The sequence below is a fragment of the Bombus huntii genome, chromosome 13 (assembly GCF_024542735.1).
Source record: "Bombus huntii isolate Logan2020A chromosome 13, iyBomHunt1.1, whole genome shotgun sequence".
NCBI classification, from domain to species: Eukaryota; Metazoa; Arthropoda; class Insecta; order Hymenoptera; family Apidae; genus Bombus; species Bombus huntii.
The window spans coordinates 8291015-8317829 of record NC_066250.1 but is presented as its reverse complement, the minus strand read 5'-3'; the positions used below and the strand labels follow the sequence as shown (position 1 = coordinate 8317829).

Genomic DNA, 26815 nt, shown 5'->3' with positions numbered 1-26815 from the left:
AAAGTATAAAATTGCATAAAATGCATATTATATAAAAAATTGTATAAAATGTCCAAAATATAGCACTTTCTATAGTACTTAAGTAGGCAAAACAATTTTCTACTTTTTTTAATTACATTCTAAAAAATATGAATTTGCATAAAAATCCGCAGTATACTACGCAGTATACGCGTCACCCGCCTTCAGTAACAACAAAATCACGACATTACCATGGAAAGTCGTCCAAGCCCGACATCTTAAACCTTTGAGTGTTCGCTAAAATTATCAGAAACCTAAAACCCCAATATTGATCGAAGAACATCCATCTCCTCGCGCCCAAATACGCTAAATCTCTCTCGAAAGAACCGCAGAAAAGAAAACGCGGTAACACGATAACGAGCAGATAAACCCTAGTGGCAACACGGTACTCTTTCGCACAAACACCAATGCTGGGCCTGCGTATCAGGAGAATTTGCGTCGTCGTCGTTAGAAACCGTCACATTTCCACGGCAAACTTAAATTATAAGGAAACGCACGCGCGTAATACTTGCAGTAATGCTAAATTCATTAAATAATATATATAGTAGAGGATATGCGCAATAACAAAACTGAAATTGTTGCGTTAGGATAAAACCATGATCAACCTTGCACAGAAACTTTTAAATAATTTGCAACGACGACTATACACTGTATAGCGACTGTGAGCAATTTCTTGGCGTAAGCTACCATGTGGATGTCTGACCAACCACACACTTCTGCCATTTCTTCAAAGTCTGCTACCCACCGATTTATACTCAGCAGATCATCCCTGTTGAATTTCTCTAACGAGTCCTGTACGTCTTTCAGGCTCAACGTCGAACCAACACATGCCTTTCGATAATATTCATCACAGTCCTGGTACACCCTTCGTGTACCTCTCTTGTATTCTCTTATGTTCTTTCCATCGTCTTCATCCTCACTTTCGTCGTTGCTCCGACGATGTATTGTTTCCATCCATGGCCGCCTGTAACCGTGCGCGTAGTTCAGTTTTTCTTCCCGTTACTTTTAACACCAAACTAGCGAGGCGTTCTCTCAACTCCTTCGTCCTCAGCTTCTCGAGGTCTTCGTCCCCTTCTTGATTGCGCTCAGCTCTCTGCCTGCTCCTTAGGTCCCGCTGGTTTGTTAATCCTTCACCGCACTTCGATCCCTTAGGAGTCGATCGGCCAGCCTTGCACGCTCGGTTCAACCTGGTAATTAACTGACTTCGCACCAGATATAGGCAAATTCATCTATGCGAGCTTACTCCTCAATTCCTCCAGCGTCAAACACTCTTCACTTGACAATCGTTCGTCTTCAACGTTTGCCATCTTTATTATTTTTTCTCAACACTACACGAATTTCAACGTTCAACGATATCGTCTTTTATCGCACCGCTCACCGGCAAATTCGAAACTAGCACGAATAGTTCTGCTAAACGTTTCGTTTTCTGTTTTGTCCAATCCCGGCACGAACCTCCAATTGTAGTATCGTAAATATCATAATAATTAGTTTATTAATAAGATTAAACAGATTAATGGATTAAACAGAAAACAATAGTTATTTAACATGAACTAATCGTGACAACGTATTATAATTAATTAACAACTCTCGTCAACACAGATTCAACTCTCTCTCAACAACGCTAACAACACTATCTTGACAACGCAGTCCGCACTCTCTGGCTTCTCAACTCATACTGCCGTTAATTCGTTTATGTCTCTTAGCAACCCTTTGTATTTTGTTTGATATCTTTTGTTTAAACCCCATCATGCACACGCTCAGCAACCGCTTGTTTACAATTCGCACGACACCCCCCTGAGCCTCTCGTCCACGATACTACTGTAGTATCGTAAATATAATATTATGATTTATTTACAATGGAATGAATGGATTGTACAGATGTTGAATAAACAGAAAACGATGATTGTTTAACATGAACTAATCGTAATAACGTACTATAATTTAGACAACTCAATAGTTAATTTGCAACTCTCGTCACCACGGATCCAACGCTCACTCTCTCTCTCTCTCTCTCTCTCTCTCTCTCTCTCTCACGCGGACCTCACTCTCTTGACAACGCTAGTGTCACGTAAACTTGAGGGTTGAATGATGAATTAAAATAGCTGAATCGTAACACAACTATTAATTTTGTTTTAATTAAACTTTATTATAAATTCAGCAATCACAATGGAATACACGCTGAATTAACATAAATCACAATTCACTCCAACCACGTTATGTAAAACTTAGTTACACTGATACGTTAAGTACGCGACTGTTATAAGGGTAGAGACCGGTAAAGATATGTTGACTATTCTAAGGATACAGAATAAGTGAAGTTTTACTGACGATACTGTGTCTGAGAAAAGCTAGGGGTGGGTGTGTCTAAGGACACGGGACTATCGGATTTGTTGATGACAATTTTGGTTAAGGAAGTGAGGGCAGTAGACACTGTCTCCGATTGGATAATAAGATGGTTAGTGGACCAGGAAGGGTTTTAGCCGCCATCGTGAGAAAGTTGCTAACGGAACATACCAGACGTGAGGAAAACCAACTTTCCATGTTAACCCGTAGTAAACAATAAACGTAAAAGGAAACCTAAGACAAGACATACTCGCTTGGTCTGAAGGACCTTAACTATGAAAATACCAAGATCCATGGTGGGTACTTAAGACTATTGAGGGTACGCGCCAAGGACGTGCAGATATCTGGGCGCCATCCTACCCGTGGTGTGTGGCCTGGTCTCTGATATAAATTGACGTTACACTAGCAACATTATCTCGACAACGCAACTCGTACTCTCTGACTTCTCGATTCACACTTTCTGGCTTCTCCACTGACACTGACTGTTCTAGCATCCCTTTGTCTTTTCTTAGGCCCACCACGCACATGTTCCGCAACCACTCACGACCAGGGTCACGTAGGCCTTTTCTACGAAACTATTCAATTGAAGTACCGACGACACATTGATAGACCCGACGGCGCCTCGGCTCTCGCGACACTATCCATGGTTTACTCGATATCTCTTAGGCTTTTTGTCCGCGATACTACAATACACTGTATATGTATGAAGTATACACACTGTATACTTCAAGCATCTTCAAGCCGTATTTCTCCACGGTTTCTCGATGGTTTCTAGGCAATGGGATTAATATTATATCCATCAGCGATTGGAACTTTCGTTAACTCCGTGGAGGCTACTTCACTATACTATTTTAATGGAGCGCGCAACTTATAAAACGCAACCACATTTGCAACAAATTTACACCACATAATATCAACAACAGCAACCACAAATGCCATACGGACGAGGATGCGCAAACCACTAGTACCTCAACTGACAAAGACTACACCATACGTAAAACAACAGCACAAGAAATTAGAAACATAATCGAGAAAACAAAAAATAAAACACCAAGAATCGACCTAATCAATGGTAAAATCTTGAAAAACCTTCCGCCAAAAGCGATAAGACTAATGACAATAATATTCAATGCAATACTAAGAATCCAATACTTTCCTAAACTATGGAAACTGGCACAGATCATAATGTTACCTAAACCAGGCAAAGACCCACACCAAACTACATCTTACAGACCAATATCACTACTTTCTGTGTTTTCCAAAATACTAGAGAAAATAATATACGACCACATAAAACCAATAATAGAGAAGGACAAATTAATATCAGATCACCAATTTGGATTCAGACACAACACTCCACTATAGAGCAAATGCACAGGCTCATTAACGAAATAATACTAACATTAGAAAACAAACAATACTGTACAGCCCTCTTTATGGACATAGAGAAAGCATTTGGCAAAATAAACCACGAAAACCTACTACAAACAATCAGGAAACAATTCCCGGAGCAAATATACCAATTAATAAAATCTTACTGAAGCAGCAGAACCTTCGTAATAAAAATCAAGGACACATTCTCTGAAGTCAAAGACATCAAGGCAGGGGTTCCGCAAGGAAGCGTCTTAGGACCAATACTATACACACTATACACGGCCAACATACCAACAACTACCAATAGCAAAACATTGACATTCGCGGACAACACAGCTGTACTAGTCAGGCACACTAACCCAGAAACAGCAGTCAAATTACTACAAGAACATATCACAAAAATAGAAAAGTGGCTGCAAGATAAACAAATAAAAGCAAACCCCGATAAATGCAACCATATTACATTCACACTGCGAAAACAGACACCACCAAACATCCTACTGAACGGCACGCACATACCGCAAACAAGGCAAGTCAAATACCTAGGACTCCACCTAGAAACACAACTCACATAGAAACAGAATACTAGATCAATAATAGGCAAAATACAGACAACAAGGAGACAAATGCATTGGCTAACAAGTCGAAAATCCAAATTAAGCATAGAAAATAAATTAAAACTATACAAAACGATCATAAAACCAATCTGGACGTATGAAGGACAGCAGCCATATAAACAAAATAGAGACAGTACAAGCTAAAATTTTAGAGCAATAGTAAACGCCCCATGGTACGTTAGAAACGAGAATATACGGAAGGGCCTGGGAATACCAACGGTCAAAGAGGAAATTAGCAGACACGCAGGAAAATATAAAGAAAGAATAGGAACACACCCCAACCGGCTGGCTGTGGAAACGATCAACACCTCAAACATGGATAGAAGACTGAACACCCAGCAGACCTCACAAAGGACACAACCTAACAAACACGAAGATGGTATCCCACTGGGGGTAGTCACCCATATGATAATCTAACAGCTAAAAAATTCTACCAAATGTCCAAACTGGACAAATTGTGAATGTAAACAATTAAATAAAAAATAAAAAAAGAAACTTATAAAACTGTGTTGCTTCCTCGGCAGTGGCTTACGATCATTAACCAACCTCTTGCCGCGCGATTGTTTTTGTCGATTGTATTTATCGGAGATAGCTGTGAATAGTTTCGATATCTGAAGGAAAGAAAACGTTCTTACAATGACATATTTTATGTAATTTCCTTGTAGTTTTTGAAGATATATTTGAAGATTAATTCTTCTTTTCACGAACTATGATGTCTTTATGAAGGATATTCTCGCTGAAGATAACTATTCAGAACTTGAATATTTGATAGACGAAAATAGAGAATGTTCCCCTAATTTCATACATTTCATTTGATTTCTTCTTCTTCAGACAAATCTAGCTTTTAATGTTGCAATAATTGGAAGATTAATTCGTCTTCTTGTGAACTATGGTTTTATATTCGTTGAAGATGGTTATAAATAGCTTGGACATTCGTTAAACGAAAAGATATCTATATTTCATGCAATTTGTCTTCAAACAAATGTGATTTGGAACTATGATAACATAAACGAAAAAATATTGATACTTTGATTATCGAGATGGTTCATCGGATTGCCTACATTGATTAGAGCTAACACCAATTTAGCAGATCGACTATCTCTATTTTTAGAAGAAGAATTCTAGCGTGCATTGGAGCAATTTTCCTACAACAAAAGTAAAATTGGGAATTAGTGACCTCGATCCCAATGGAGTCTCGACATCTCTCGAATGCATTCGATAGCTAAAATTTTGCAGAAGATTCGGTATTCTCAATTTCGCTGAACAACTTGAGAGTCTTAATTTGATAGCACTCGATGTCTTCTTCAATTAGTATAAATTCCAAAAGAAAACTCGATATTCTTTATTACCACAACCAATCACATTTTCCCTCTATATAAACACGATATAAAAGCGTAATATAATATAATATAATATTTAATATGATAACGTATAATAATAAACTATAGAAAAAAAATCATCTTTTCTATATAATAAAAAGTATGCAATCGGGTACAAAAATAAGCGGACTGGTAGTGGAAATTGCTACGAATAAAGTTTCGATAAATATGGTTATTTTCACACCAAAATGTAAATATTTATTTGTTTCATTTATTTACTAAATAATGTATGTTCTATGTGGACATATGATAAATAAATCTTAAGTATACATGTATATGTATGTCGGGTTAACATTAGAATTTAGGGCGCGTAACGATTCTTCGTTTAAATTAGCCATTGTTTTACAAAACAGAGATTTTATTTACGCATATATACAAGACTTTACAAAGTATAATGAATATTGAGTTTAACGAATAATAAAATTAACAAATAATAAGTTTAACGAATGATAAGATTAACGAATAATATGTTTTACGAATAATAAGTTTATCGAATAATGAGATTAACGAATAATATGTTTTACGAATAATAAGTTTATCGAATAATGAGATTAATGAACGCTATTAACGATGTTCTTGGGTTCAAACAAATCCACCATCAACGGGATAACTCTTTACTATGCGTAGAATAATTTTAAGCACAAAAATACGATTGCTGAGACGCTCGGTAAACTACTCGATGTGTCACTTCCCAAGGTGATCACACGAATAATAATCTGGTGGAAATCTTTCTCGCTGTACGATTGCATTTGTTTGTTATGTGCTCGTTGGAAGCATCGAGAAGATTCCAATCGCCGTTGCTAGGCAGTTTCTGCATAAAATTTGATGTATACTCGTTGGAAGCATCGAGAAAGTTCCAAACGCCGTTGCTAGGCAGTTTCTGTCTGGAGTTTGATTATTAATACAACGTGTGTCCCATTATATCGACACCTCCAAAGTACAATCCCATGTGGCCAGGCTCGTTCTTGAGGCCGTATGCCGCCACAACCACATTTCTAGGGAGAACCATACAACCGCTCCACACCTCCGTCAGCCAAAACGTTCATCCCGTGACCGTGGCTACGTTCGGCGACCAGTTGTCACCTCGAGCCCAATTTCGCTATCACAAATCTCGAACAATTACAATCAGATCGAATGACAACAATTGCTTAATTACAGCTATAATAAAATCTAGGCTAAAGCATTAGAGAACTCTCCCAAAATTGCAAAGGGATGGCTCCGGTTTTTTTCCTTTCATCTCCGACATGTATATATGTATAGTAACATTGTCCACTTATTTTGGTCGCCGACTGTATAATGACAGATTTCAATTAACATTTCCTATTTAAATCCCATTATAACACGTTCATTATATTTCAGCTTCACAACGACGCCAGTTTTCACAATTCTACGAAAACCTATCGAAGAGCAATTTATCTTTCGAAGCATAACAAATTCTACAATTACGATTAATCAAGGATCCAAATAATAGAAGCGTAATAGCGTTTCTAGCTACTTGTGCCACAACTTCGATCAAAGTTTCAACTTCCTTCGTTGTTTCTTAGACTTTGCACAATCCTCTTTGTAAACAACGTTTCCCACAATTTGTCGAAATGCTTGGGCAACTATTTATCAATGACTAAATCGTACAGAAAACTCCTGTTTACGCTTCATCTTCCAAGTTTCGACTGTTCTGGACTCAGTTAGCGCCGAAATGTTTCTCGACCGTTTGCAAACTCTGTAGAATGTTGACATGCCGGTGTTGGTCCGTAAACAATGCCACAGGACCTCGATTAATGATCACAACGTGAAACAAACTGGTCTAAAAAGTATTTGTAATATGTTTTGGTTTCTTTGATATGTAAACTAAAAAAAAATAGTTTCGTAATTGATCGTAAAGCAGAAAATAATTGGTTCTGTGTTTTAATATTGGTTCTGTATTTTAATATAAAAATAATAATTTTAATGTAAGTTTCATAGCAATTGTGCAACCGTATCTTGATTTTGTGCATGAATTATTGAATTTCTAGTACGGCGTTGCATTTTATGAGGTATTATGGTATCCATAGATTCTGCGAGTATTCTACAAATTACACAAATACCAGGATTTCTGAATGATGGATATCTTCTCCTCAGAGGCTTTCGTGTTTCGAGCGCCCTTACTCTAAGAATGTTACGTTAGGCTACCGAAAAAGGATTATTATATAAGAACGTTAAGTACTTAATATATTAAGAACCAATGCAATATTTTATTTACCACTTCTTTTACGGTCAATTTATTTTATTAAATTCTGCCCATTAACATTATAGTTAAAATAAATCGAATATAAATAGAAAGATAATAAGTCAAATGCACTGTTTATTTATTTATAATTCATAAATCATAGAAATTTTCTTCCACTAATGTTATATTTATCCAAATTTTATTTATTACCTCACTGCTTGGACTTTAGTGAATTACATTTTTCAACATATCTTTTAATCTTAATTTTTCAATCTTTCATTCAAGGACAAGTGTAATTAAGAGTTTTCGAAGATGATAACGCATTAACAATTATATTGTTAAAGAGGTATAACGATGAGTTAGATACACACGACAACGAAATTTAATTTCTAACAAGGTCGTCGTACGATACAATAGCTGCTAGTAACTGTTTTGTCCAAAAGGGACAGATTCAACAATAGAGCAAATATATTGAAACCCTGCGATGTAAATTACAGGATAGCCTGTACGTGATCGTATCAATCACCTGGTCCATTAACGTTGTCCAGTGACTTTCCCATTCAATGTACAATATTGGCACACGTCGAACACGAGTATGTCTGGAACACTGTTTAGATAAAGATATATTTTATGCAAGTGATTTACGAGGATCAACACACAGGTGTTGAAACTGCGATAGCCTGCAATAAAATTGAGGGCAATGTTTTTAAAATTTACTGTTACATTGCGTCGGACACGTTCAAAGCGTTACACGCAATAACGTGAAAATAAAAATGTGGTCAGATAAAGAAGAGAAAGTTTTTTCATAAAAGTTTCCCACGTAAACCAGAGGAGCAGGTAAGACTGAAAGTTGTGCAATTTTGATCTGTTAGGAAGTTAAGTCAGTTGGTTTGGAAGTAGAGTTAACCAAATGAGCGAGACTTATTTTCGTAAGTAAACCTCATTCTCGTTCTCCTTTCATCCCAAGTCTTTCGTTTTAATGCGAGCTACGCACGAAGCGTTTCGTTTCTTAAAGAAATTTCTGCCTTTCCGTGTTCTTCCCTTTCCCTGCAAGCATCTAAATTAATCCTTCCCAAAGGAATTCCCCGTACGTCGTGCCCATTTTGTCGTGTCTTGCTTCGATAAACTAAGACTACCGTGTAATAATAATAAATATGTAGACGTTTAAGACAATATCTGACACAAAACGGGTCATTTCCTGTTAGCCCAGATTTGATTATGTAATATTAAAACAAAGAAACGTGTATATTAATTGAATGGAAAACTTGAATAAGGCTTCAAAACACGTTTGCCATATATTGGGAAAATGCGATTTTTAAGATACACTGTTGCACGAGTTTAAGATACCTATCGTGCTTCTTGTGTTTAACATTAAATCGCTTTCTCACGAAATATCTGCAACCTGTGGATATTAGAATGGTCAACAAGGATTGTAGAAGTACTTAGTAGTACTTTACTGTTAATTCAACTTTGACAAAAATTTACTATAGAATATTATTCGAGGTTTCCGTACAATTTTAATCTTTTCGCTGTTCTTGAAAATCCTCGATATATTTCGGATTTTCAATTTCTCGCCAATATATAAAGGTTCTTAGAAATAACAAACTTTCCTACACTGTTTTATATCTTCCTTACATAAACAATTAAATAAACAAAATTAAGAATCCTTCTGCGAATAGATAGCACAACTGATAATGAGTTAAAAATGTTATATGTCAATATATTCAGAATAACGTAATTCTTTACATATTTATAATATTTTTATCTATGATATTTTAATTATTTATATTATTATAATATAAACCGGTTTTAATATTTTACGGGTATAATTTATTAAGAATAGCAAAGTACAAATAAATTCTTCATTCGAGCAATTTTTGCCCAAGCCTAGATAAAAGACCTCAAATATTCGTAGCCTGAGAAACGACATCAAAGGACGTATATTCGGCCAAATTTGATGTAACTCGTTCCGACATTCGGTGATTACGTCCACTAACGCTTTTGAGAGAAACGAGACAAATTTCCTGACCACATTTCACGACAGTGACTCTCCCTCTAATAATATCTTTGCTCGAACACGATTTAAGGATATAAAGAAAGACAGAGAAATGAAAAATAAATAAACCTCCATTTCTTACTTCGAAAAGAATGTGATAAATTACCGGGGAAAAATTTTACAATCAAAGATAGTATTTTATTGGATGCAAAGAACGCGGTAAAAATGAAAAAAAAAGTGAGAACAAACAAAAAAACTGAGCAATGGGAGATAAATTACAGTGCTGGTGATGACAAAATAGAAGCTCTGTTCCTTATATTGGTAGAAGCGAAACGAATTTTAATAGTAGATTTCACAATGGCGCCATCCATTCTGGAAACATCGATACTTCGTCGATGGAACGATAGAATAAAAATGAAAAGAAAATAGAAACAAGAGGGAAGGCGATTAGGAAAGGAAATCATCGTGCTCGAGATGATAAAATGGAAGTTCCGCTTCTTAGTTCGATAATAGCATCCCCTTCGAGTAATCGCCTTTGTTCTTGGACCCTGAGTAAGTTGAATAGCGTTCTTTATCGAAGATCTTATTCCTGCTATACTTTTGTCATACCATTGCTATACCATTCTATCGAATAAATCGAAACGATGGATCGAAAAGGACGGCCTTCAAATGAAAACAAAAACCAGTCTAGATTCATTTTTTACCAAACTGCCTTTGAGGGATTGAAGAAACACACCGAGTAATGTGTCAAAGAACAGACTAATTAGTCCGGTATTACCATTCTTTGGGATGACAATTATTCCACTAATAACCTTTCTTCTTACCTCAATTAGCTCGTTATTAAACAATGCTCGTTTTAGTATCAAATTGTCGTGAAAATGTAATTATAATGAACGTATTCGTGTATTAATTCGGTGGAATATCGTTTTCTTCATAACGTATTGTTAAAAGAAAAGAAAGAGACTCAGTAAAAGTGTTGTAGTATAAGATAAACAAAGTCGAAAAAATGTCACTCTCAAATTGCCTCGCAACCGTTCTCTCTCTCTCTCTCTCTCTCTCTCTCAGGAAATTTATTTTCATTGAGTCCTTTCTATTTTGCCATTCACAAAGAGACTTCTTCACGATACATAAAGAGGCTGTACTTTAATGCGAGCTGAACGTAATTTCATGTATAAAGTTATTGAGTTCCATTGAAATATTGTACGTTAAATCACAATAAAGCAAAATTTTTTGAAAGCATGATTGTGGTCTGCAAAGAGACTGAGAAAGCGATACTGTTGCGCTGCTTATCCTCAAAGTAGATGTAGATTCTCAAAGTACAAGAAATGGTACCTAACATGCATAAAAGAAAAATCTAGAGGAAAATGATATAAGTGTATTTACTTTATCTACATATACTACTATCCTATATTACTATACATGTATATGTGTATAGTACTGCGACTTGATATTTGAAATTGTAGAAATCTTTTTAAAGTTTGAAAGTTTAACTTTATCTACAATTTCTTCGAGCTAAAGATTTTACCACTTTCTCCGCTTCTCTTCCGTGTCTTTAAGTTACTTATTAACCTTGCTTTTGTAATAGCAATTACAGTTGTGATTCAACAGAGACAAAACGTATTCGCACTAAAGTTTAGTCTGACCTTTAATTTCAGATTCAATTCTCCAAACACAAATTGAATTACTCAACAGCGTGTTACAACAATGAAGAGTCAACGTTTATTTACTTACATAGCTATTAAAGAAACCATGAGGCAAGAAATTAATAAGATGGTGATTACAACAGAAGTTCCAGAAGCTAGTCTTCTCTCTGCCAACACTTGGGAACGATGATCGCTAATGATGTCTGCGTGTTGGTATTGAATTTCCAGATTGCTCGTTGCATGCCACGATCTTTCGTGCTATGTCAAATATTAACTCAACACGCGAACCTTTAACGCAGGAACACGCTCTGCAAGGTAAATCAATTCGATTTGGCAAAATCAGTCGAATTCTATGATAAATTTCCAGCAATAATTTAACCGAATGAGACACGGTGATTAGAGCGTTCCAACGATGAGAAGAGATTAATTTAACAGATAAAACTACTTACTTTCAGTACTAAAATTATCAATCTTGCAAAACATGCCAGGTTTTAGATATTTTAAAAATGTTACAATTACTAAAATAAAAATATTCAAATAATAGAAGTCTTTCATATTACTACCCATTTTCTCCTTTATATCTGAAGGCAAACGAAACGATTCGACAGCTTAACACAAAACAGCGTTTCATTAAAACGATAGAAGCGCACGTATCGATTTTACGTTCGATTTTTAATCACCGTCATAACACGCGCACCGTAAATCCCAATAAATGGAATGCAAATGCTAAATCACGCAACAAAGAACAGCTGTTTCATGCAACTGCCAGAGATACAAACGATAAAAAGAGAACAGAAGGGATTAACAGGGTTGCAATAAAACTCAAACGATAGCCGATTTTCAAAATAGGAAATTGATACGTTCCACGCATTCCTCGTTGTATTATACTGCCAAAGATCCAATGTTGCCGATTTAATTGATATTTGAAAATTTGTTTTCACGTGCCGAAATCCACATCAAACAAGTGAAAACAGTGTTCAAAATATTTTCTGGTATATGTTGCAAATTAATAATAATTTCAATTTTCGGCTATTAGATATTTATCAAAATTTCTCTTCGATAGAAATTTGGTAGTTTCAGACAACTCAAAAGGAAACATGTCACGTCGACTTTTGAATTACCACGAGAATGTTCTGCGAGATAGCATTCGACTTACAGTCCAGTTAGCATCTATATGCCGTAATTATTAACGACGCATAAACTTGCTGCAGGTTCTCTGTTATTCAGTAGCAGCGTTTACCGCACGACCTCTCCACAGGTTACACATTGAGCTACGCGTATCGTGTAATAATTAAGCGTGAAATTAGCGGTGAGTATGAAGGCGCTGAGAGCTACCTTGGGTATCACTCATAGTTGTCCGTTTGCGGTTTGAGAAATTACTTCAGTTTTGGATAATATTTGGAGATGCAGCGGTACAATAAATGTAAAGATAGAATAGAGAATGCTCAAAATATTAATAAAATAATATTATATACACTAATAATATATCAATAATTACAGTATATTAATGATTTTCAAAGGATTTACATTATAATTTTCTGCCTTTTCAGTTTGATGAATTGTCGTAGTTTGGAATGATATATTTAGAGAATTACAGGTATAGATAATAAACATAATACAATTGAGGAATAAAAATATCTGAATAAAATATCAATAAGATATTATTCTATATGAATAATTTTAAAAACATTGATATCACAACTTTCTATTCTTTGTGCCTTCCCATCTTTCCGTTTAATTTATTGAAAAATAAAAACGGAAGGAAATCTATATTTTGAAATGGAGAAAATAGATGAAACAGTAACAATCGCAAATTACAACATATCCGTCGATATACATCGAACGTGATATCTGCCCTTAAACGGGAAATCGAAAACTCGAATGTTTTATCTGAGCTTCGTGGATTATACACGAATAACATTCAACACAAAAGCTGGAACGGTGGCGAGTGTACTGAGCGCAAACAAATTGGAGGCTAGAAAGTGCTATTTCAACATTGGAGAGATGTGAAGATAAAAGGATACCGCCATCCTAGATTAAACCAATTTTCGATACTCCGCATCATCGTAGAAAAAAAGGGGAGGGATACAAGAATAAGGAAATAAAAGAGATTTTATTCACATCGGGGGAAATAAATCCTGGTTTTCGCGATTGAACAGACTGATTCACGAAATAAATTGTATCAAATTTCATTTATCATAGACTACGATTTTGGTTGGAAGAGAAACTCAGTTTGGTCACGTTTCGACTATAGCTTTCGTTTCATTGTTATCTCGTTAAACTGGATATTTCTCGGGGGAATATGAAATAAAAATGAAATATCCTAGATATTCCTTTGTGTCTTCTCAAAATTACAATACCTTTAATTTCCAATGGAAAATTTTGTCTAGAAAATTTATTTTGTGCTGGTTGTAACATTGTTCGAGGAAAGTTTTGAGAGCTAAGTAACAAAATGTAAGTTTGTTTCTCGACTGTACACTTAAGAATTACATGAATTTCGAGCTCTTAAGCATAGTAGTAAGTTCTAGAGTGTACTTGTCGAAACTGTAGAAACTATTTAAGCCTATTCCCAGGCATTGTACGATATAACGTAACAAAATTTTCATCGAGTATTTTTCAAAAACCAGTTGATGAACTTTTAACTTATCGTATAGATTATAGATTATCTCTATGGTTCATTCATTATGAAAATGATTTATGATGTAGTTCTTGAAAGAATATACGACACGTACTTTTCTTTACGTGCTTTCTTGTTATTAGAAAATTATTACAAATTAATTATTAGAAATTACTTGAAAAATAGTTGGCCTATAACAGTTTCTCGTTTTAAACAAGAAATTCAGCCATGAATTGCACAAATTATTGAAAAAAATACATTGGAATTTTGATTTCTATCATAACAACAAAAATTATTACATTCGTGTCCGTTTTAATTCCACGTGAAATAAAAACATTAAGCATGCGTGATCTTAAAAAAATTGTACGAATTCCAAAAATCGATGAAAAAGTTCTACTTTAAGATAAGAAGCTGGATCAAAGAAAAGTCTAAAGATCTTTCTAGTGATTTTCTTTAACATCGTTTCAATCAATTAAATTGTCCGTGTTATGGTATAATCCATTTTTCTAAAATAGAGATCTCTATTGAATCATATAGAAAGTGTTTATTTGCGTTTAATAAATCCGCTGATATGAAACGCCAGTCTAATATAAGCATGTCGCTCGAACCCAACTACGCAAGTTCCGTATAATAGTTTTGCTCGACAAACAGACAACCCTCGTTGTAGTTCGATCTTACATGTTAAACAGCATAATGTGGTATCTGCCTTATACGAGACTCGATTTCCTTATCGTCTTCAGTGTAATATTAATTCTGAGGTTGTGTGAAAGTTGTACAACACTGACAAAATGTCTTTCAATAGATGTAGTATGTATAAGCATTAATCTAAACCACTATAGGATAAATCAAAATTAATATTGTAATATCGGAAAATAAGGATAGAAATTTTTTTCCGATTACTTACAATTTATTAATATTAAATTGGATATACAAATATAAATTGGACAGAGAACGATATTTATTTAACGGAAACTAAGTGCAATACTCGTATCTATATCAAATAACTTTACAGTTATTTGACCACTCTCGTCACAACGAATCTAACACATACACTCTCTCTCTCTAACAACTCTATCAATTCTCACGACTCTATTCTTCGACGACTCAATTAGCTCTGATCTTCGCCAATACACTCCTGCTCGGTCGTGCTCGCTCTTGCTCTCGTCCTCTCACACACACACACACACACACTTTTCGGCTCACATACTCTGGCCTCTCGATTGCCACTCCTTGAAATATGGAACCGTACTTCTGTTTCGACGCTGCTTATCTTTTCTCGCGTCACTATTACTAGGCGCTCTTGGATGTAAACAAACCACGAAAGACGACGTACACGGTGTTTTCTAATTTCAGCCGATCTCCAATCAAAGCTATTCTACGATATTACAATATGAAAAACCTCGGCAGGAGCAAATTGTACTATGATATTTTGGCTAACTAACGTGTGGCTACTGTAACAGCTCCTTGGCTAATTTCTATTTCAATTAGACAGTGGGTATTTATGTAAATTTATATTTTGTTTAAAAAAAAATTAAGGAAGTAGTAACCTAAATTAAATATAGATTTGTTAATTTAAAATATAGAAATTAAATAAAGATTGTTTAATTTAATTAATTCGATATTTAAATATAGATTTGTTTCGCTCCCTATATATTACAATTGATAATTTGGATTATTTTACGTATTTTTACATATTGTAAATTCTGCTAGGTTGTCCGAAAAGTGTCTTTCTTTCGCAAACGTGTTTTCTACAACCTTCATACAAACGTGAAACCAAATCTGTGAAATGTCGCGGTGTTTGTCTCAACAGAACAAAATGGATCGTACGTTATTCGACAAAATAATATGAAACAAAAAACGTCGTGCGTCTATTATTTTCTCACAAAACGAAAGGAACTTTTCGGACAACCTAATATATACTTCTGCACGGTTGAATTTCCTATAAATGCATAAACGTCCACAGTTTAATAATAAATATTGTCGTAGTGAAAGGAAGATTTTCAAAAAATGGCAATTTCCATCGCAAAATCAATGATTCGTTTAATTAAATATCGAAATCAACGCAATGAAATCCAAATGGACAGCTTCTTTCACAGAATGTCGGTATTCGGTAATAGGATTCACGCGAAGCTCTGCATAATCGGCTTTAGGTATTCGTAAAGAAACGCAACACGAGTCACGTTAATCTGGCCAAGCAACGAATGTCTTCGAGCCGCTACGTGTCGATTCACGTGCTCGTAACTGGATATCGAATCAGCCGTTTCCAATACGCCTTCCATTTACGTGAGAAAACCCGATTCGATTCCGTACCCTCTTGCTTCGATTTACATCTGTTGCGCCATCACAGATGGTTTCTTCCCGTAGGCATTTTGCAATGTGAGCAGCTATTTTACGTAACCGGTAAGCCGATTCTTACGTCGGATTTATCATTACAAACGAGGTTGCGTTTTATTGAAATGCTTTCGGAAAGAATGCCGCCATTGTGAACGTTAGGATTGCGTTAGCAAAGGAATGTACGAAGATCCGAGTGTAAATATTGAAAGATAGGCAGAGGTGAGTTTAAGTAGAAAAATATAAGAAACATGAAAAATTAAACGGATATTATTTTATTTTATTTATCATTAGATTATTCTATTCAAGTATATATTTATTATGATTTATTATCTTATTCGATTACCAGTTCTTTACCAGTATTTATGAAAATATGAATTTGCATAAATATTCCTAGTTTAGTTATAAACATTTGAAACTAATCTCTTCCGCTAGGAATTGGAGAAAAATAATTTCAATTTTGTCTCTCCTGCGAACAGCTTTTTTCTATTTTTGGATGTAAGAACGTTCAAATAATTCAATTTGATTTCTCAGCATTTACACAAAAATATTACGAATTATTAAATAAAATATTCTTAATATTGTTAAATTTTTGCTATACATAATATAAATGTATAAATAATAAGATACAATATTATCGCGAAAATTTATGATTTTATCGATCATGATATTGACATGACATTACGATTGAAAGGCACCAGCTACACCAACATGCATTTCAATCGTTCAAAAAGGAATTTATAAGTCCCCTAATCGACTCGATGGAGGAGAAATTAGTTCCAATGAGTGCACAGAGGAAACAGGAATGTTTGAGATACCTCGATAAAATGGTCCATTAAAAGTTTGATGACAGATCAAAAATAAAATATGCAAATATTTGCTGCGGTTGTTTTATCAAGATCGATCATACCATAATTATTCCTTCACTACAAACATGTAAATGATGATAAAATGATGATCAAAGACAGTTTTTGTACAACATGGAACAAACTGTATCGATTAGTTTCCATTCTGGTGCACTTCGAAGCACGGGAACAAATGAGAAAATTATGCAGCCGATCTCTTAGAGTCCCATTGATCAGGGTAATTACTTTTAAGAAACTCTCGAGCGGTATAATTAAGCTGTAGAACAATATAGAAACACTTAACGCGTATAATTACTGTAATTATGCAAACGCGATAGAAAGAAAAATCACTGCTTCCTAAATATTTACATAGCTGTGTTAAGATAATTCTCTTTCACTCTTCTCTGTTTAAAAATCCTTTAAAAACTGTATAAATCTCTGAAGCTTTTAAATCGACATCGGAAGTAGCAAAAAAAGTACAAGCAATAATTAAACTGTGGATGCTTATCCATTTACGAGAAATTTAGTATTATAATAAAAAGACTAGCTGGGTCATCAAAATTTATTTACGAATCAGCAAAAAATATTATTTTCGCTAACAAGGCTAATTAATATAAGCTATTATGCTACATTGGCATTAGTACAGCTGACAAGAATTACTTGCAGACTTTTAAAGAGATAAATATGTATTTAATTAAAATAATAATGGATTATTTTCCAGCGATTATTTTCAAAGTATGAAAAACATGATAAGAGGGTCACATTTTCTATCTTTCACAGAATAGTAATTTTCAAATTTGTTGAGATTAACTGATAGAAGAACGAGTGGATGAATTTGTAATAGAAAAATATATTGAAATAAGTATAGTTATAAGTATAAGTATAAATATAAATATAAGTATAGTGTATGCTGATCTAGATCCTCACTCTTACAATATTACAATACAATAGAAGAAGGACTCTGATAGGGAGCACGTTCATATATCTATAGTGAAGGACATTACCACAAAGTTAACCTTGGTATGTAGTTCTAGCTGAAGGCTACAAGAAACACCAATAGAAATCTTCTTATAGCTCTTTTGTTTCTAGACCTTATAATCCAAAACAAAATTTATATTCAAGGGCAAAATAATATGAACCTCTCCTTATTTCGAATTTTTTTGTTTCACTAAATTCTATTCGATAGAATACGAAAGAAAGGATGTAGAGTTTTTTTTGAAATAATTCGTCAATAAGGCGTAAAAAAAACTATATTTCTATTTAAATTTGAGATTAAATATTCGTTTTGTCACTGCCCCAAATATGTAAAAAATATAAGTAACATTAGAGAGAGAGGAAGTTTCATAGGCAAACTAATATTGATTAAGTTAAATTAGCATAACAATTTCCAGCAACTCCGAGTGACATAAAATTCGAAAAATGAATAAAAATGCACTTCGCATATCTTTCCCGCGTGTCCGTCGTATATCAAAGGATGAAACTTTTCTTTAGTTACGTTCATAAAAATTCGCAGCTTAATAATAACGATATAAATATAACTTATAAAAGTCATTGTTGACCATAGTTCTAAAGGGGCGAAGCGCCTCTTCGAAAGTTCGTTACGAACAAAAAATATTTATAATTTAGGGAGAAAGCATTCCTCAGGCCTCTATCCAAACATTTTCTTTACCCCGCAACCGACAAACATAAACTCGTAAACTTTGGTTTCAGAAGCACCCTACATAATGCAACCTTTTCCCTTGAGCACTCTCAAAGGACACGTGATAGTCCTCGGGCTTCCATTCGCATTAGCGTGCAGCCGCACAACAAAACTCGCCTGTTCTTATCGCTATACACCTGGCGCTTCTAAATGCACCTTCACCACGTAATAATCGATACTGATGGGTAAACTGGAGATTTTTATGCAAATTGGTATTTTTCACAATATAGATAAGAAAACGGAACCTCAGTACAAAAGTAATTTTAGCTATCAAGTACGTTCGTATAATAAAAAGCACTATACTTTTGATACTTCGTATATTTTGTCATTTCTCTTTTTTTATTTATTAAGCCCAAGAGTTGTGTAGCTCTACATTAGTTTCCACGTAAAATTCTTCTTCGTTGTAAATTTATTATTTTTAGAGTTACACGAGATTCTAAATGTTGATAAAAAGCTGAAATTTTGAAGATTACATCTTGTAAGAAAATAGCATACGTGCAAAGACGCTTCAACATCCGATACATAGGATAAAAATCCTATGTTCAGTAGAGGGCACAGTTTGTCTCTTCCTAATAATTCTTATATTCCCTTAGAGTTGATTTAATAAAGAATTTGTTATAAAAACAAAAATCCTCAATTTGTCAATGAGTTTGTCGAAGAATTACATCAAAGACAAAAATTACCGGAACTTTCCTTACTTACGCGTATTTCATTCGAAACATCGAACTGTCAGAAAATTATTTAGAAAATGATTTCCCATTGTCAGAAAATAGTTTAAAATTAATCAAAAGATTGAAATTGTCTGTTCATGTTTTGAATATAATTGCCTCTGGCAATGTTACTTGTTTCATGGATATTTTACTGAACTGAACTGAACTGAAGGAAAAAGATTAGTTAAAATTCCTCCTCTACGTTAAAATTCAATCTACGTGACGTTTTTTAAACTGTTTCTAACCTTTTGTAGTATTTAAATTTTCCCTGTGTGCCAGTTATTTAATCGTTTCTGTCTTGTTTTCGTTACGTTACGTTTTTTAAACAAGAAACTGAGAAATTGGATAGAATGCTGTTGTTTAGAAGATATTTCACATAGATATAATGATTCTGTTCAAAATTTAGAAATTAACATAACGAATATTAATTATTTCACGAAGAAAACTGAATTGTAAAATATTTTCCAAATAAATCATTCAACCCCAGAAATTAATTTTGAAACAGGAATGGTTTCGCTATTTCAGATGGTACATATAATATTTGGAAATTGAATATCAGTAATTTAAAAAAATAAACTGCAAAATATTTTTATGAAAAAATGATTTAAACTTGGCCATTAATGTTAAGGCAAAAATAATTTCGTTGCCTTATAATCAATAGAGGAAAGCAGTATTTTCTTCACATTGTGATTTTTAGGATACTTCGACCCTTTCTTTTATCTTTATCATTAATATTGACCCGTAGTTTGTCAATTGATATCCATGATCCTATGAAAATGTCTTCGTTGAAAAACGGCAAGGCCATCTAGACACCGGTCAAAGTATTTTGCCTACCTTACGCTCAGAACCTTTCATATTTTTGTGATCGCAAATACAAGCGTCTGCATGTGTGGAAATCCACGGTTGAAATTCCACCAGGAATAAATAATGATAAGTCATAGCCAACTTCTTCATCCTCTACTTCAAATACGAGAAATGTATCCCAAAGAGTGGAAAGGCAGTGCACGAAAAATTTATGGCAAAGGAGGCTGATTAAGTGAGAGAGAAAGTCTACGGCGAAGGGAAATGAAAAAGAAATAAATTTCTACATGAAATTTCTGACACTTTGATATTACTAGAAAGTAAAGAATAAAGGAGAAACAAAAGAGATCATTTATCGAATAGTAATGCAAAATAGAAATTGTATTACGATAATAATCGTACTTTATTAATTATAGTTATAACAAGTAAACCTACTAACTTCACATTAATTGTAACTGTAATAAGTTAATTTACAATTATCTCAATTAAAGAAAGAAAAATGATTATCATACAGGAATGATATTTTTTAGAAAGAAGAGAAAATTTGTACAGGATTCTCAATATAACATTTGCAGTCTTAACAAGGTCTCTAATCATTAGCGCACGGAAACGGTAAATTCTTCTTTGAGATACTCTGATCTTTGATACTCTGTAGCAGATAAACAGTTTCTTCGTATATGGTTATACCGTAGTTTTCAACTTCCTTTCAAAATTGGCGCCATTGAAAGTTGCAAATGCGCAGCTTGATCCCCGTGATCCGGTTAAACGTCACGACTTGCTAATTAATCGAAAACCAATGCTAGCAGCGACTAAGCATCGCAAAAGATGTACACGAGCTGCAAACTTTGTGAAAGCGCATACACCAAACGGCCACGTTAATAGCCTCCACGTTCGCGGATCTAAATAATTTCTCGATCAGATGAGAGCTAACTATGAATATGGCTTTATGAGCTCTTAACGAAGAAGGAAGTTTCGACTGAATAATAGTTCTCGTCGTCATAAGTCGACGAAGACCTAATTTTACACAGAATTATCACTAACCAAACTTCCTGTGGAATTATATTCAAACAATGGAATATTCTCTAGTCGAATCTGAATTTTAAGTTAACGCGTTGAATTTTATGTATGTGTCTTTTGTCCTAAAAACCGTAACATATTGAAGTATGCTACGTCATAGCATTTTATTTTTGCAAAATATTATATTGTATTTGCGCATATTTTTTTCACGATGTTATCTAAATCATTCATATTCTTGGCAATTTTTTAGTCCATGAGATTTATCTTTTATTTAGTAGAAAAAAAATAGGTTACCGATGACCACTGAGGCATTAATAGATTATTGATATTCGCGATAAGAATAAGATGTTTGACAGATCAAAGCACGGAAGAAAATAGTAGAAATGAGTTATTACGCGGAATGGAAGTTTGGTACTTTGCTAGCTTCGATCTTGATATGCTAGATTGAACAAACCGAATTAACGTTATCAAATTATTAAAGTTTACATCTTAATATTCGAAGGACTAGGCGATGCATGATCAATGTGCATGGCATGTGTAGATCAATAATCAAAGTAATATAGTGTTAAACCTAACATAATTAGATAACAAGGTAGTCAAATTTCAGAAATATAATTTTCAATAATAAGAATAACAATATATAAATGTTAAAAAATGAAGAAATCACGAAAACTAAAACAAGAGTGGAATAGGATTATGAAGAAATAGAAGTTGCAGCAATAAAGAATATTTTAGAATTTGAAGAAAAATATCCTAGGAATCTGAGAACAATACGTGAAATAAGATTAATTAAATTCTATACTAATTGCTGCTTAATTTCTGCATTGACATTTTTTTGCTTTAAAGTGTTTACAAATTACAGCAGTATTTGCCTTTCTTCAATCGGTCTTAAATTACGAATAAATGTAGATTTAAAAGAACAAGCGCATTAGCGAGCAGATTTGCATAAACCATAAGGACCTTGGATATGCGATTGAACGAGGAAGTGCGAGGATGTCATGTGCACGAGATGCGGATTGATTTTCTAAGCCCAAGAAAACGGAAATTCGCCTCTATTCACAGCATTGTCGGGAACATGAACAAAGAAAATCGATTAACTACGTCACCTAACACATATGAAGAAATAACCACAATACGGAATAAAGTGGTTTCTGTGGTGACAATAGGCACTTTCCTTTACGCCAATCTAATGAAAGGCGATTCTCTCTTTATCCTAAATTCGTGACATTAAAACAAGGATTGCAAATAATTTCAGTAGTCTCATGATTTCATTTGTTCATTCTGTTTTTGCTTTATAATATACCTCATGCTCTTTTTTTTTAAGAAATATATTTCAAGGAGATGTTCAATGCATCATTTTAGAAATACATAGCTATTTTTGTTTTTATTAATATAATAATCCTATTTGATAATTTCTTTAAAATGGCTGATTAAACTTCTATTAATGACTATGACTACTTACATAAAGATATTGAAGAAATAAAAATACTTCCATTATAAATATTTTATAAAAGACCCAAAATCTGCAGAACGAAATTCTTTCACAAAATTTTGCTGAATATTTTAATTAATTTTATTAAGGACAAAAGTAATTTTATTCTGGAACGAAATAGCTGGAAAATATTGTACTCTGATTTTGAAATCCAACAATGAAACAATGCAAAATTTGAAAAACCTCTGATGATTGATGGCTAATAGTTTGCAAACAATAGAAAGTTTATCGCTGTATACAAATTTTCAAATCGGTTCATTCTCTTGTTATATATTTATTTATTGCTTGATTACGTTTGAAAATTATTTATGATATCAATACTTCTTTAAAAAGGCACGACTGACGTGTATCCAGAATTAATAAAAATTAAATGTGACTTTATCACATGTTTCATAATTATATCGGAACACAATATAAAATTACCAAACAAGTTCAAATTATTACGACATTATTCAATTACGGGCATGCGGTAAAAACAGCTTCAGCAAACATTGCCAAAAATTCAAGTAGCACTGAGAGCCACTCGGCGAATTTTCCACGTATTACCTGCCTGAATATTCATAAAATTCTACTCTCAAACGCATGTATAATTAAAGAGAAATCATCGAGCCAGCTCTTGGAGAGCGGATTGTTAAATTTGACTGATTAACCTCTCCGTCGTTTGCGTCTGTCTTATAGCTCGTTCGCATTGCTGCAGCTAAAATTGAGTACACGGTTACTGGTTACTACGTTATCAAATGAATTAGTTTTCTACATTTTCGTAGTGGAATTATCTGAGGTAATTTAGAAGAATTTATTACATCATATTTCTAGAAATTTAGATAAATCTTTCATCACTCGATAAAGACGGACTTTTTCTTCTTGTTCAAGGAGTACTCGATGATTTGACGAAACTCGAAGGCTAAGTAATTTTGTATTTTTGTACATGTATTTTTCAAATGTTATTCTTTGTGTAAAGTATAAGAAAAATCGACGTCTTCAAAGATCTGGAGTAGAATAGCCCCTCAATAGTATCATTAAAGATACGAAAAGAATTAATGAACTCGGGAACGAGGATTGGTCAGAATGCAAATAAAAGAAACTTTACATATCTGCTAAACCATTATTTCTCTAAGAGATTAGTAGAAATACAAACGAATAATGCATACAAATCGTAAATTTCTTATTTCTTGGATACAACGTTTTCTTTATAGGGCACTCGGAAAACATTAAAGAAGATTAATGATAACAGCTGTATCGCGTTTTCTTTTGTACATGCACACCATGAATAACATATGACGACCGCTGTCATTATCTCATGGTCGTAGTTTAATGATTGGTAAATTATGGAAATCCTGTACACCTGCGCGAAGAAAATGTAGCGTAGTGTCGGTGGTAAATGCGCTGTTAAAGATTTATCTTTACCTTCGTGTCGTCCCAACGAATAAAACGGAACCTGACTCAACTCGGCTAGATTAATTCCGATTTCTTTCACGAGTCATTAGAGCTTAAGGGCTGATAAATCGTGACGCATGCTATGAAATTCAATCGTGCCGCACCAACAAAAACGGAGATAAATCGCAATTTCCCCGAGTGTCTCCGACTGAATAAAAAAACGGTACAGTATCTCGTTGCAAGTTGTATTTTTCAAAAACTAAATTCTGCGCATTCGTGCAACGATACGGCACACAGAATATATAGTTTGGCGAATTATAACTTTCATCACTCGCGAACAACGTGACATTTGCGTCGAGAAAACGCAACATTCCTGCGAGAGAAACCTTGTGACGGATTTCATCCGAGTTATTTAGTTACGTATAGTTGTTATGTGGATGCGGTCTCGAACAATTGTTGGTTATAATAAAAGCGTATTCTATTATTAAATGTGAAAGCCACAGAGAAAGGACATGATAAGTACACTTTCGTTAACTTTCTGATTTCACGGTCAATATCATTTTATGATTAAAGAACAGTATTTTGATATGACATAGCTGAAAATGAAAACAACCTGTAAGATCGAAAAATATAAGCTTCTTTAAAAAATCGCTTTTAAGTTGATGAAGTTTTATGAAAACCAAATATACAACTATCTTTCTTCTTTTTTAAATTATAAAAAGGACGAGACGATACATGTTCAACTCGAAAATCAAATAACAAATTTCTAGGCTAATAGATAATTCCACGCGTTCAAAGAAAGAAGAACCATTGAAGTCGTTAAAATTCAATTTCCATAACTAAGCTCACGATTGAATAGCGGGAATAAATTTAGCGTGGCTTTCAAAATGTGATACAATCAAGGTGCAGAGACGATTGATCCAACCAAAAGCAGGAGACAAAAGCAAGAGGACAAATAATTGTCGAATACGATGAAGAGGTTCAGATAAAATCAAATCATTGATCGCGTTAAGTACATCGATCGTTTGTGCAGCGCACGGCTGATTAAATAATTTCGTTTGAAACCGAATGACGAAATTATTTTGTTTTGCGAACAGGAGATCGTAGCGTAGCGTATCCACGATCGACGTTCATTAAATAAATCATCACGATAATCCAGGAAATAATCGATAAAAAGCTAAACGAATCACAGTAAAGCACGTAAAAGCAGTTACGACCAAGCCAACGAGTTACGTTTGTTTTAACAGGCCTCGATATCTTTTGCTCCTTTTTTTCATTTCTTTTCCTTTTTCAAAAATACCGAAAATGTGTTATAAAGCCGCTCACGCAAGTTAACTTCATGAACCGTGCAAATTGGTTCCCGTCTGATGAAAATAATTGGCTAATGTGTGAACTTCGTATGCTCTTTACTTTTCGAAGCATTTTGTACGTTCTGTCAAAGAGGTCAGCCCGATATATTTAAAACATAACAAACAAATTGAAATACGCGTGGGAAATCCATCGCTCACTCGTTTTATGAGCTGCTGCAGTATCGAAAGATATAGAATTTAACGGTAAGATTACAGGATACCGATCATCCTGTTGCAATACGTTAATTATCTGCTAATTGGAAATCACTATCTATCTTGGAGCGCATAATTAGAAACTTCTGCTTACCGTTAATTATCGACCTTTCGCATATCGTATAAATGTGATTCATCAAAGTAATCCCAAATGTAATAGTTCTATTCAATACTTTCTTCCTCATAAATCATTGTATGTTCGCCCTATTACACTAATAAAATAATAGATGCAATAATAAAATATTAGAAATAATATTTCTAATAAAAAGTCGTTTTCTACTGTGTTACGACCGTTCGCGGAGAGACGCGGTCGCTAGGAAAACACGTCAGCGAGAGGCGTAAATTCTCGCTACGATTATGTTAATCGACGCCGCGAAATAGTCGTTCCCCTGTTTCGGTTAAAATAACAGAGGTGGTTTAATGAATGTAACACTGTATTAACAGGTTAACATAAAATAATATATTTTACAATAATATGATGAATATGTTACAGAAATTTGACTCGACTTTGCGATATCTCTAGATAAATTCATTTGCTCGTCAGATTTGTCAAAGTGTCACGTTAGTGTCACGACCGGCATACTTCAAATCCGACGGACTGACGATAGAGATAAAGATGTGGCGGCACTCGGCGACAATGTATATCGCTGAAGTGCCTAATGAACCATCAACATCCCAACGGTCCTTCCACCGAAGGTTCTAGAAGAAAGAGCACGTGGCAACGATCGCGGACGCCTAGCAAATGCATGGACGGTGGGGATGTTGAGGGATGACAAAAGAAAGTAATCGGATCC

General features: G+C 34.2%; 2 protein-coding genes across 3 annotated transcripts in view; both read left to right on the top strand.

Moving 5' to 3' along the window:
• The window catches only part of LOC126872376 (uncharacterized), a 54172-nt gene extending 41737 nt beyond the window's left edge, over nucleotides 1-12435 (top strand). Inside the window, exon 3 of the mRNA XM_050632263.1 lies at nucleotides 11586-12435. Within this exon, the coding sequence (XP_050488220.1) occupies nucleotides 11586-11638 (53 nt within the window). The 3' untranslated portion in view covers nucleotides 11639-12435. The remainder of the gene's footprint in view (nucleotides 1-11585) is intronic.
• The window catches only part of LOC126872355 (uncharacterized), a 327311-nt gene that overhangs the window by 218508 nt on the left and 81988 nt on the right, over nucleotides 1-26815 (top strand). The window lies entirely within an intron of this gene.